General features: G+C 43.1%; 1 protein-coding gene across 2 annotated transcripts in view; it reads right to left on the bottom strand.

Moving 5' to 3' along the window:
• The window catches only part of OSBPL5 (oxysterol binding protein like 5), a 133,718-nt gene that overhangs the window by 18,199 nt on the left and 101,118 nt on the right, over positions 1-14,401 (bottom strand). For both annotated transcript variants that reach the window (XM_035120805.2, XM_035120813.2), the window contains exons 7-9: positions 12,089-12,173; positions 6,326-6,497; positions 1,834-2,050 (exon numbers count right to left, since the gene is read on the bottom strand). In XM_035120805.2, coding sequence (XP_034976696.1) covers positions 1,834-2,050; positions 6,326-6,497; positions 12,089-12,173 — 474 coding nt within the window. The remainder of the gene's footprint in view (positions 1-1,833; positions 2,051-6,325; positions 6,498-12,088; positions 12,174-14,401) is intronic.

Here is a 14,401-nt window from a genome sequence, read left to right as displayed (position 1 = left end):
CAAAGGAAGAACTCACCAATCAAGCTTCTGGGATATCAGATCACTTCACAGACAGTTGGCTTTTGCCATTAACAAGGTGGCTTGAGGTGAATCAGGAACTCCTTAAGCTCCGAAGTCATTGCATGGCCTTGGATATTCTAAAAAGTTAACTGCACAACCTCCCCACCCTGCTTTATTTTCTGAGAAACAAAACCCAAGGTGACTGAGACTACAGATACAAGGTGAAACTTGTGGCTGCTGCATTTCCCTAGCTTGGGCATCTTTTATGCTCCAATATTGCCCTGCAGAGCATTGTTCCCTAGAGCAAACCCATAATGGGAACTTAGCGCCATGCCCCTTGCCGCAGAGCGGAGTTTGATAAAAAGAAAGCCTGTGAGCGAGGAGCAATGAACCTTTCCCCTCTCTATCGATTTCTATTAGTTACAATCTGTCTTGCGCCCCAGACAAACAACATCCCTAAGCTTGATCCACCTTAGATAATGGAAACTGTTAGACGAAAAGCTATTGCAGTGGTACTATAAGCTATGATGTGTATTGATCTGTCAGTGCTTTCATCAGATGTATTTGCCAACTTTGCGAGGCATATATCTTAGCTTCACACATATATATCACAACGGATTGAAAAGCAAGTCTTTCCAACAACAGGAATCAAGAACAAAATTACATTCTTAACTGTTTATAGAGGGGTACCCTATGTTAATACAGTATTGATGCTTTTGAATTATGGTGCTTGAGGAGACTCTTGAGAGTCCCATGGACTGCAAGAAGATCAAACCTATCCATTCTGAAGGAAATTAGCCCTGAGTGCTCACTGGAAGGACAGATCCTGAAGCTGAGGCTCCAATACCTCATGAGAAGAGAAGACTCCCTGGAAAAGACCCTGATGTTGGGAAAGATGGAGGGCACAAGGAGAAAGGGATGACAGAGGATGAGATGTTTGGACAGTGTTCTCAAAGCTACCAACATGAGTCTGACCAAACTGCGGGAGGCAGTGGAAGACAGGAGTGCCTGGCGTGCTCTGGTCCATGGGGTCACGAAGAGTCGGACACGACTAAATGACTAAACAACAAACCCTGTGCTAGTGTGCCTCCAGACTTTTAGAATTTTGCAGGTGGAATTCAATTGCATACCAGAACTTTAGGTTTGTGCCTTTGATGTGGTTTAAAGAGCTCTGCTGCCCTAGCACAATAAATATACTTTAAAAAAATAAATCTGATTTTTTGTGGCTTGGAAAGTGACAGGGAAAGGCATTGAAAAGAGTGGGATGAACAAAGGTCTTACAAGGGAGTAAGCATCACTGAATACAATGGCGCAATGGCAAACACTATAATGATACAATCAAAGTCCTCTTTTTTCATATTCCATTTAAATTCCATGTCTGACTCTAGTTTTCCCACACAAAAAAAGTAACAAATTGTATAAAGTTAACAAAGTTTTCTCTAATTGGGCATGAGCATGTGCCCTGAGGTTATTAAACTGGGTGAGAAATAATGTTGTGGTTCTGCTAGTAAGCCATTTAATGTACCGTAAGTCCATTGGCCTATTACAGCTCACAAGCAGCTCATTTTGTTCATGATATGAAGGAAAAACCAACACATTTTACACTTCTCATTGGAATAAGGCATGTTAAATTGTCCTGGAAAACAGATTCTTGGAGGGGCAATTGCGCTCCTGCTGTTTCTTGCAAACGACTTTGTCAGTGCGACTCAGCTCTTCACAACAGAATAAAAGAAATGGGACGAAGGAAAGAGTCTTCTATCATAAGGCGAAAAATGCAGTGGACAGATGGATAACAAACTCTGTGGTTAGATAGAGAGACGTTAAAATGGTTACCTCTCCAAATTCTTCATAGTTCTGCTCCAAGTAGGTGGTCCCTTTCTTTTCCTGGGACGACTCCCCGTGGAGTTCGGACTGATCGCTCTCACTTTCATTCGTCTTCCGGCTGTTCTCATGCATCTCGTTCTCAGACTCTTCTATATTGTCCCTTTCAGATTTGTCTGAGAAACCATCGTTCTCTAGGTGGTGGTTCTCCAGAGCTGACTCATTAAAGCTGAAAGACACAGATGGTTACAATGTCTTAGGCTGCATACACGCTAATCTGTCTGTAGCACGAAAATGGTAGTTTTTTTCTCAACCCAGAAACGTTCTTGCTCCTCCTTAACATTAGCAGCTCTCAATCTTGATTGATTCGAGATTCTGCTGTCCACAAGGGTAGGTGTGCTTACTTAACATGCATTTGGGAATCGTTGACTTAAGTCATCCACACCTTTTCCTCCATGCACATGCCCCAGGTGAATGAAGAAGGAAGTGGTGATTACAGTTTTGGTATACACCAACCCAGAATGCTGTTGGGCAGGTGTGGACACACTTCCCACTGCCGGGACCCCCTTCATCTGTTTTCAAATGGAAAACTTGCAGGGTAACACAGAGTCAAATCTGCTAGCAGCTTTTATTTTGGGAATGAAATCAGTTTCTCAAGAAGCACTTTCCAGAGGCAAACACTACACAATGGATCTAGATCGTGTGTGGACTACATCAAAAAACCAAGTCCTCTGTCTCCACTGATTATAGAATAAGATGTTGTGTGTACGTAGCCTGAGTTTCAAGGTGCTGGAAGTCTTGTAAGATATGGTTGCTCATCAGATCCAAGGATCATAAGCAATGAAGTGTGGCTCTGCAGTGCCATTGGGAGTCTCTCAAGAAATGTTTCACATAATTGGAAGGTACCCCAGAGTCCAACAACAGTTCAGAGCAGGAATGGAATGCAGGAAGCTGGAATGGCATCCCTTGCAGTTCCCCACGCAGCCTCTGCTTAAACACCCCAAGGAAAGAAGAATTGGCTGAGGGTGCTTTAGATTTTGGTTATTATTAGGACTGTCACCTGATAAAAGAAAATTTAGTCAATTTATCCTACAAGTGTGAACTAGCCAATCCAAGGGCGCCGACTTGGCCCCCCCCCCCAATATTGCAGGGGCGCATCACGTTACACATCACATGACTTGCACGCCGGGCTAGGATACACGGGCATCCTGCTGCTGCGATGCCAGCGCTCGTACACTGGGTGGGAAATGGGGGGCATGGAACTGGACTCCATGCTCGGCCTCTTCCTCCTTGCGCGACATCAGTGGGGAGGAGGTGGTGGAGCAGGGCCACAGGATTTGGGGGGAGCACAGCCCCCTCCTTGAAAAATTTGGGTGGGGGGCTGAAGACCCCTCACCACTTGGCACGCAGAAAGACTTTTGCCAGTCCTCACAATTATTTTCAAGGCATTGTTCCACTGTATTCATTGTTAAAGCCAGTCCTACAAACAACCAGAGATTAATTATTATTGAAATTGTGTGGCTGGCATAAAAGACTCTCCAAAAACCATGAGAAGCTTTACTGAGAGGCTTTACAGTTGCATGTTAATCAAATAGAGTGATTTCAGGCTTTGTGCCAAGCCACATCTCTACCATCTTTCAATAATATGTCCACTTGTAGTAGCAAAATTAGCCTTCCGTTCAGTTTCATTTCAGAACAGAACTGTCATGAATAAGGCTTAGAATCAAGCAAATCTGAAATAAAGGCATACAGCAACACATTGCAACTCCACTTTAAAAGTCAAATGAAGAGACCTCTATGTCAATATCTTACACTTTGGAGCATGGAAGGTCATTTATGTGTTTTGCCCAAAGATCATATCTTTGATTTACTGCTTTGAGCTCTACTAAGGTTGCAACTAAGGTTGTTTTTTAAAAAAATGCCTACAGTCCAACTTTTTCATAGATAATTATTATGGTCTCTTTCTACAGTATTATGAAAAATGCCCTCTATGCCCAATCTGAAGGGCATGACAGAGAAGGAATACTTATTCCACAATGCAGGATAGGATAGATCTGGTTTCCCAAATTGCTCATGCTCTCTGGGCCCAGTTCCAATGGCAAACAACTGGGGATTGACCATGTTGGAATTCAAACTGTAGGGGGAGCTGATCCACATGGGAATCATTTGCAAAGCACTTGCCACTAAGTTTTGAAAGTTTACAGTAGTAATTCTATGTGATGTGTGTTATAGGTCTAAATGGAAAACAGCGCATACAAATGGACAGCCACATGAAACAATTTAAACAAAGTGTGAATCAAGCCCTGGCGTCTAGTTGTTTGCACCAACTGGGACTTCCTGAACAACAACTACTGCGCTCCAAAGAGCAAACTAAGCTGGTCCTTTATCTGGATTTTGGAGACAAAAAGGCATATGGGAACTTAAGGGTTGCATATGTAAGGTGGATTAAAGTGCTCTGTCACCTGTGTGCAACTAACCCACTTTCTTTTTAAAACACAGACATTTTGCCATTTGGAAAGTGATGGGAGAATGCATTGAAAAGTGTTGGATGAACAAATGACTAACGGCAACACATGTAAACACCTTGCAAGCAATTAGGGTGAATGCAGAATGTGTCCTCATTGTCGGATAAATCCACGAGCTGCTCAGAATGACAGTGGAACGGGCTCCCTCAGGAGGTTGTGGACTCTCCTTCACTGGGGGATTTTAAGCAGATGGCCATCTGTTATGGATGCTTTAGCTGAGATTCCTGGGGGTTGGACTAGATGACCGCCCTAGGGTTGCCATATTTTGAAGAGCAAAAAAGAGGACACATTTGCTGACTTCTAATTTTAACTATGGATCGCTATGACGTATGAAAAAGAGGACATGTCCTGGAAAAAGAGGGCATATGGCAACCCTTCCAACTCTACAATTCTAGGATTCTATGACTGCTTAGCAAAGACTGGATGCAATCTAACCACCAAGTAAGTGTTGTGCAAGCAAAACAGGGCAAATGCTCAGTAATAGGTTGTCTCCAGGGGCCCTTGTTTGCAACAGATGGGGAGAAGTACTAGTTTCACTTGATTCTCTAGATTCAGAGAATTTTTTCTCTGTCTGTCTGAATAAAGAGACACGGCTGTATTTGGAACAGATTGACTGAAAGCAGATAAAACCTTTATCTGTAATCCCTGCAAATATTAATACTGCATGATGGGTTACCAGATTTTAGATGGAGCATCCCGTAGACTGTGAGAGCAGCACAGACCAGGAAGCAGGTACGCCCCTGATTTCAGAACCCTCAATCTCCATGGCATCTGCTGAACAGACACCCCAGCTTTTGAAATTTTGATCTGACAACCCTGCTTAATGGCCAGGTAAACAGTCACAGTAGAGGCAGATGCTATATGCTGTGTGTGTGAGAGAGAGGGGGGGGGGGGGGAGAGAAAGATATGACAGGTTATGGGAGTTCTATTTAATATACAACTTAGAATTATAGAATGAGTGCAGCAATGCATAAACTCAACCTAAAGCAGACATGAAAATTCAGAGGGAAAATTCCCATTAGCAATAATCATCAGCAAGTTTTTGTAACCGACAGAAAAGACTTAATGCTAGTGCTACCTGAAACAGAAGTGGAGCATTCCCTGTATGGGCATTCCAATAACGGAAAGTAATCACGATTACTTTCTCTTGTGTAGTCACCCAGCACAGGAAGACAGCACTAGCTGGGGAGCGAATTCTTCCATGGAGGATGACCAACTTATGGAAGACACAATGTCTGCTTCTCAAATTTCCAAGCATAATTTAAATAAGCTGAAGAAAGCATTACATGTAATTAAACTGACTTACTAATAATAACATGTCAGCTTAATTGACTTAATTCCCCAAGGGGAAGATGTTTAACTGAAGGATTTGATCCCATCATGGAACACACTGCTAGCATTACCTGAATATGTGGGAGACAAATGCTACTCCTTGGAAATGATCTACACCTAGTTACCACCGTTGAATCTGTATCCCTTCCTGATGTCTAGGTGACAGATTTTTTACTCACAAACTCACTATTTAGAAAGCAATGGATGTTGTTATGTTTATCACAAATGTTAGGAACACACTGCTGAACAGAAAATAGGACGTGTGTGTGTGTGTGTGTGTGTGTGTGTGTGTGTGTGTGTGTGGTGCCTGAAAACATAAAATGAGCCCTGTTGGATCAGGCTAGCAACCTATCTTGCCCAGCATCCTATTCTCCCAGAAAAATTGCTTTCAGAATATGCACAAGCAGGGCATTAAGGCAAGAGCCCTCTCTCACTGTTGCTCCTTGGCAAGTCATGTTCAGAAGCAGACACCTTTGCCATCATGACTTTGTCCTAGTTCAAGTGAAAGGATGCTCTCATTGCAAAATGGCTCTTTTACTCACTGCTACCACTTAGAAGGGATTAAAGCAGATGCATGAAAAGTACTCTCAACTGCAGGAACCACTACAGAACTTCAGAATATAAGCAGTAAGTGTGTACATCCTTACTGAAAAAGTTCCTGATCCGAGATGGTAGCCGTGTGCAGTAGGTTGTATAGGCCAGCATGCGAAGAATCAGCCGAGCAATTCAACTCTCCATCTTTCCCTTGCTTGGATGCACTGAGCCTGAAGAGGCTTGAACAGCGCAAGGCCAGTTCCAGAGCATCCAGCCAACACCGGCCTGTAAAAACACAAACACAGAGGTCAAATAGGAAAATGCAGAATGCTCTCTTGACTGCTTCCCATTTTGTGTATCCAGACATTTAATCCATATCGAGGGAGACAGCAAATACAGTACACAGCAAAAATTTCAAATGTCCTGAAAGCAATGAGACTTGATGGCTGCAGAATAAATGTTACCATTTGATATTCAGTCCCTCTCTTCAATATGAATAGCTTTTTACATCCTCCAGGTGATGGCCGAAATCTGAAATATTTCAGGATACAATTTGTCCCTAAAAGTTTACCCTCATCCAAAACAACAGTAGGCAGATCACGTATAGAGTGCATTTTAAATCCATACTTCGTTTCCGGTCTTGGTATTTGTGATTTGCATGCCACTCAAATTACTGAGATTCTCACAGTTTTCCTCTGCAATGGATACTAAATATTAAAACATCCAAGCTGTGCAAAGTAACATGATCCAAGCAGCTCCCAGACGGGTTGCCACATCAGTTTCACTCAGCAAACACTGTGTTGTACCTAAAAATACTGACACATTTATTATGGCACAGCTTTTACAAGGACAGTAAAAAGTGTGTTCTCCATTTATGGTTTTATTCCATTTCTAGTTAGTTTTCTACTGCCCCTCTTCCTCCCTTCGGTAAGCCTGCTCCTCCCTTCAGAGTGCCCACTGTGACAAAGTGTGGCAATTTCTGAGCAAAGTCATTTTGCTGAATCAAATGGATTTTAGCTGCCCGGGAACCCTGAAATGTAAGACGAATTGTGTGGCTTCTCACCCATTCTATTCCTCATGTACTCTCGAGAGTGGAACATTTAAAGTGTACCATGTAGCATTATTTTTCCTAAGCTAGTGTCGAAAAAAACCTTGATGAAAAAGCATTGCTGATAGTGATTGATACCCTGGCATTTGCTTCGGGGGAATCTTCCTATCCAGGCAAACAAAGATTAGTGCTTGATCCTATCCTACTTCCTCACTGGTGCAAGAGCTACAAGGCAAGTGTGTGCAATTGGTTTCCAGTTTCACTAGTGATAAAAGTGACGTTCATTCTGAAAAGCTCCTTAAACCTGGTGGCATATAACCAATTATATACACAATGCTTCAGTTGTAGAAATAGTCGCCCAGGCATTATTTCAGGTGTTTTTTTAAAAATAAAATAAATCTATAAAACCTTCAGCCTCCTCAATCAAGCAAATGCTAGGGTTAAAAGAAAATGTCACCAAGTAAAGAAAATAACACCAAAGGGCATCATTATTAACAGGAAAAAATGGTTCTGCATATAGGATCAAACAGCTCAAAAAGCGTAAGACAGACGATGGTGAAATACTGATTTTCATATTGTACTGCAAAACTCCCCTATGCACTCCCTTCGAAATGCAACTCCAGAATGGAAGAGGGCTTCTCTCGCTTGCAAATGAGCGCCTTCCCTCAATAGCAAGCATAATTTTCTCTCCCAGAAACTCGTACTGTACTCTCAGACTTGCAGCAACCAGTTCCTGTCCATGAGGCTATATTTGGAGGATAACATCTGGGACACCTGCCAATGTGGAGCCACTTTCTGGATCGAAACCAGACATCTCTCTTTCTCTCCCCCAGTAGGTGGCATGGAGTGGGTTGTAACTTGGGTGAGGCTTTCCCCACTTTTATATGCTGTCACCCATTAAAATGGCTTGCTGTTTGCGAGGCATGATTCAACCATATATAGGCAAATATAGTCTATGTGGTTAAGTGCATTGTCACTCCTGTGCAACAAAGCAGCTTACATACAAACCTCGTCATTTTTGTGGTAAGAAAAGCGATGGGCAATGTACTGGAAAGTAGGGATAATGACAACACTGGGCATATAATCTCAATGCAGACAAAATGGAATGAATATAGTGGTGCCATATAATCTTCCTGTAAATTTTGTGCGAACAAATCAGGATAAATACTCAACCAACAGACCATCTGCAAGGACCCTTGAGCAGGTAAAGGGATCCACTATAAGCTGAAGTTTTTGGGTCCTCGCCCTCCCAAAGAAGAGAGAATAAACCTGGGGGTTTCAGCCTAAGGAGGGGCTTCTGTTAACTGCTACATTTGGAAGGAGGCAATGAAGAGAGCAAGGGATGTTTCCAATACAGTAAGCCCACAACATACAGACATTTAACTTGTGCACATTCAGCTTTATGCACATGGTAAGTAAGTAAGGAGCAGATAGGGGGCAGAGTTCTGGGGGAAATGACTTTGGCAACCCCACCCATCACTGAACCCAATGTGCTTTGACCATATGCAATTTTGGCTTCAAGTGCAATCCCTGGAACGTAACTCCCACATAAATTGTGGGTTTATATCAAAGCTAGGGAATGTAGGCATTTATATATGAGGAAGTGTCAGTATGGGTGAGTGCATTTAGGAGTGAGTAAAAGGGGGAATGGATGTATGAAGAGACATTATTTAAAGATTGCAGAAGTATGTGAATTTTTATTTGTCCGTATCCCGGGGTGAGCTCCTATTGCTCGGTCCCTGCTCCTGCCAACCTAGCAGTTCGAAAGCACATAAAAGTGCAAGTAGATAAATAGGTACCATTCCGGCGGGAAGGTAAATGGCATTTCCGTGTGCTGCTCTGCTCTGGTTCATCAGAAGTGGCTTAGTCATGCTAGCCACATGACCCGGAAGCTGTACGCTGGCTCCCTCGGCCAGTAAAGTGAGATGAGTGCTGCAACCCCAGAGTCAACTGCGACTGGACCTAACGGTCAGGGGTCCCTTTACCTATCCTATCCTTAAACTTGCCAGGTTTTACAAGTATGCAGTATCAAGACAAGTGATTCAGTTACTGGACTTTGCGATAATGGGCCCCAACATGCTATATTACCCCCCTGTTCAAAATCCTCAGGGAGATCTTGAGATGATGAAATCAAGGAACAATCCAAAAGAAGAGACATTGTAGTAATGGGTGATTTCAACTACCCTCACAAAGACTGGCTACAGGTAGGTAGCCGTGTTGGTCTGAGTCGAAACAAAATAAAAAAAATCCTTCAGTAGCACCTTAAAGACCAACTAAGTTTTTATTTTGGTATGAGCTTTCGTGTGCATGCACACTTCGTCAGATACATGCCTTCCAGGCATGAGAAAGAGGCAAAATTGTGTGCCCTGGAACAGTTGATACTGGAACCAACCAGAGAGGTGGTGACCCTGGACGTAATCTTGCGGGGCACCCAGGATCTGGATGCGAGCCAATTGGGAGCAGCGACTGTCATGCTATTAAATTAAATATACAGGAAAACGGCCAATTGCCAATAAAATCAAACATGGCCACGTTTGATTTCAAAAGAGGAAACTTCCCCAAGTTCTTGTCCTGCTTTCCCCTTTGCACATTCAAATGGCAGCCCAGGGTTTGGTGCTGCTGCCAGTGGTGTGGAGAGGGGAAATGAAGGGGAGGAAGTATTTCTTCCCTTTGTCCTCTTCTCCCCGCTAGACCAATTCCTTAAGACTGTTGCTTACGCACTCCACCAGAGAATTTAGATCATACCACCAGCAGATCCAACACAAGAATTAGAATAAATGGCACCTGCTGGAGGAAAATTTCCGTCTGCCCAGGGAGCTGACTAATTACTATGGGCTCTTATTTGCCTAGTGCCTACACTATAACATACATAATGGTTAGTTCAGCCCATTTGTTTGAGGCATTTCGATAAAACAGTAATTGAAAAACACAGCTGTAGGCCACACCATATTCACCCAGGGCAACTAAATTCCCACCAAAATGCCAAAGGAACAACAAATAGTAAGTGTTAGTAAATCAGTGAATGTTATATGCAAAATATTGGCTGAAGACCAATATGGTTTCAGATTAACAAAGTTTGGCCTCTCATGATTCCCTCCTCAGTGAACCCGGGTTAGCATTTTCTTTATGTGGTATGGCTCCAGAATAAAAAGGTAAAGGGACCCCGACCATTAGGTCCAGTCGTGACCGACTCTGGGGTTGCGCGCTCATCTCGCATTATTGGCCGAGGGAGCCGGCGTATAGCTTCCAGGTCATGTGGCCAGCATGACAAAGCCGCTTCTGGCAAACCAGAGCAGCACATGGAAACGCCGTTTACCTTCCCGCTGTAGCGGTTCCTATTTATCTACTTGCATTTTTGACGTGCTTTCGAACTGCTAGGTTGGCAGGAGCTGGGACCAAGCAACGGGAGCTCACCCCGTCACAGGGATTCTGGTGGCTCCAGAATAAGGCAACCTTAGTTCAAACTCTTGAAAGCAAATTGGAGTTGCCCTCATATGCACACTTATCTGGGAGTGCAACCCACAGAACAAATGGGACTCACTTCCGATAAAGCATGCACTGTTATAATTGGCAAGAAGTCACACACACACACACACCCCTCCACTGAAGCTGCTACTGGTATTTGCATTGAGAGGAAATGCTTTGACTGGCCCCAGGGGCGAAAATTTGGTCAGGACTGCAGCAGGGGAGGAAAGGATTAATTTCCCCAGCTGCTGGGATTCCAGTGGTTATCATCCCTCCTTCGGCTGCTAATTGCATGTGAATATATGCACACTAAATGCAAAGACACATTTGACTGCAAGCCTGGTTTGGCCCTAGCTTCCCTGAGCACTTTGGTACCCTGACAAGGTACAAATGTGGTAAATGAATAAATCAGAGCATCCCATAAATCCCCCCCAAAAAGATATATAGTTTTAAAATTGAGACTATATAGGATAAACCAACAATACTCAGCACAGTTAGTATTTTACCAGTAATTTCCATCATCATCAAGATGCAGTTTTCAAGGATGGACAGGTCTAAATGAGGACCCAAAGGAGCAGGTTGCTGCTTCATTACATAAGGCAGATTGCATGAAACTCATCACAAGTAAAGGTTAGAGAAGCCCAAAGGCTATTGTAAACAAGATAGGTCAATCCGGTCCACAGAAGCCAAAAGGAAAATGTTCTTATGCACACCTCTTTTTTCCAGCTGGGATGAAGGTTCTTAAGACAAAAACTCTACGCTATCCCTCCCCAGCAACAGAATGACCATATTACTTTACCCTGCACATTTTGTAACTATGTTAAATGAAATGTCAAGTTAAATTGATCTTTAAGGAGATAATCGCTTTTATGGCATGGATTGATAGACAGTCATTGGAACTATTAAACTGCCGCAAAAGCCTGAGGGACTGGTTAGGTTTCATCTCTCTTCCGTGAGCTGCCTGCATCTGACCAGAAATTGAAATATGGGCTCTTCTCCCCCCCCCCAACCCACAAAAAACCTAATTATATATTGTACCCGTCTGGGGGAGGGGAACAAAGCCGGATGTGGAACGTCAATACTAAGTGTTCTGCAATCCCACCCCCACCCCGCTGCAAAGGTTTAGCATGGTAATGACAAAGAAAAACAACAACACCTTAAATTCTTTTACCTTTGAAAATTTTGCACTCATTTCCACTGTATTAAAGGTGGTTTTCCCAGAGAGTGCATGACATTAATTACATGAAGCCCAATGCATGAATCATAAGGGGTCAAACAAATCTGCTTGCCCAGAAAGATCTGTATTAGTTAACTGGAAGAAAATGAATAGCATGTAGACATAGAGAAAAGGTCAAAAACTTACCATCTGATTCGGAAGCTGCCCTGAAGATCAAGTAGCTGCTTGGAAGAGGCTGTGTGATTGAGCCTACATTCTCTCCCTTTGGACCCTAGAGTGATGTATAAAAAGAAGAGAAACATATTTTATCATTTTCCCATATCATTTCAGTTTATATTCTCTGCTTTTAATTTAATGAAACAAATGAAAAGTATGCAATCGCCCTCCATTTCTGGGATAGTGCAAACTCCAAAATGCATTTAGCTATGTCCAAAATAGATGCCTCGTAGAATAGAGTTCTGAATCCCAGTGGGAAACTCCATGAGTATGGAAAGGCTCTCCACTTCTGAAAAATGCTCTTCAATTCATGGAGGGCTGTACATATGGCCTGTGAAAAAAGGTGACTGGGAGGATTTGGGTGTCGATGAGGGTGGCCTCTGACACATTGCCCAAAGACACAGAAATTTGGGCAGAAAGTAATTTATACATATACTGTAGATGCAAATTTAGAAGCAATCACTATAATTTAAATAAAAACACAATACATCTCGGCATAGTGGTGACCAGGTGACTTGTGTGCCTACTCAAACAGCTATCCTGGTGGTAACTGTTGATGGGCACCTTAAAGGTCCCCATGTTCTCCCTTGCTAGGAGTTTTGGTCTTCACAACCGAGACTCCAAACAGAGGAATGCCCTCTGTCAACTAGGACACACCCTTGGTGTGTGACTCAGGGTAACTCACCTCCTTAGATTGCTTGTTTATTTCTATATATTTGCTTATTTTTTATTTTCTGTTTTTAGGTCACTCTCTCCCAAAGTCCTTCCAAGTGACAAAAGGGGAATAACCTAATGTACACCGCTCTGAGATCTTTAGAAGAAATATAGGGTGCAAGTGAACATAAGTATGTGAGACAGAGAGAAAGAGAGAGAGGGAGAAGGGGGAAACCAGGTCTCTCGGTAGCTTTGGAAACTGCCCTTCTCTCATTGGGGGGGGGGGGAATCTCAATCTTCCACTCTGACAATATCAAAAGACAGGTCAGCATGCAAACAGAGTTGTCTGAATGAAAGTGACTAGTTCATAGCTTCCCCATGACAGGAACATCTCTCACATAAGCTCCTGACTCATCAGATATGAGCAATCTCAAGAATTTTTTTTAAATAAATAAGCTTTCATTTATTAATTCACTCAATTGCAAACAATTTTCAAATAACAGAGGGTAATGAGGACAGCCCTGCCCAGAACTTTGAAGAGCAGGGGGCTGGGGGAGGATCTGTGGCACTATTAAAGGTGGCCAATGAGTGACTAACCATGACTATACAATGAGTATTGTACTGTATTTCCTGTGTAACACTCAGGTGCCTTCACTTGAGGTAGTCTTTGTTGGAAGCCACCCAGAGTGGCTGGGAAAACCCAGCCAGATGGGCGGGGTACAAATAATAAATTATTATTATTATTATTAATAATTACTCTGGAAATATTTTATGTTTTTCCCAGCAGTTTCTCAGCTCAGGAAACAGCAGAACATGAGAAGAGCCCAACCAGACCAGACTAAAGATCTCTCTAGACCAGGAGTGGCCAACATGGTACACTCCAGATGTTGTTGGACTATGGCTTCCATCATTCCTTATGCTGGCATGCTGGTGGGAGTCGACCAACCTCTGGAGGGCACCACATTGGCTTTCCCGATCCGGTCCCACATCCTGTTTCCCACAGTGGCAAGCCAGGTGTCTATCAGATGTCTGCCAGATCAAAATAGTATTCTCCTGGGGGGGGGGAAGAGGGTGGAGGGTGGAGGGGGAGGTCAAACCCAGCCTTATAATGGACCCCTTCGATTCTCAACACCGGCAGGTGCCACTGGTGGCAGAGGTGGACTCGTGGGTGGGGGGTATTTGAAGGGACAGAATTTATTTTGTATGTCTCGTTTGTCTTGTTTGTATAAAAATTCAATAAAAATTATTTTTTTAAAAAAAACACAAAATAGTATTCTCCTGCTGTTGCTCCCCAGCAAAAAAGGCATCTTGTGCTGATACAGGAGAAGCCATTGATAGCTTTGTCCACCATGAGTTTGTCTAGTCCCACTCTAAAGCTATTTAATTTGGCGGCCATCACCGTGTCCCATGGGAGCATGCTAAGTATGAGTTAATGATGTGTGAAGAGCTGGATTCAGCTACATTGGATGCTCCAGATTCTAGCATCATAACAAATTCTCCTTCTACCTACTTTTTCTACACCATGCATAAAAATGTGGCAATCTCTCAGTTCTCTTTAAAATAAAGCAATGTTGACTAAAATTGGCTGGTTAGGGGAATGCTGTTGTGTCTCTAATATACCACAAGATG

The sequence above is a fragment of the Zootoca vivipara genome, chromosome 1 (genome assembly GCF_963506605.1).
Source record: "Zootoca vivipara chromosome 1, rZooViv1.1, whole genome shotgun sequence".
NCBI lineage: Eukaryota > Metazoa > Chordata > Lepidosauria > Squamata > Lacertidae > Zootoca > Zootoca vivipara.
The sequence above is the reverse complement of the archived record's forward strand: the minus strand, read 5'-3'. Positions and strand labels throughout refer to the sequence as shown.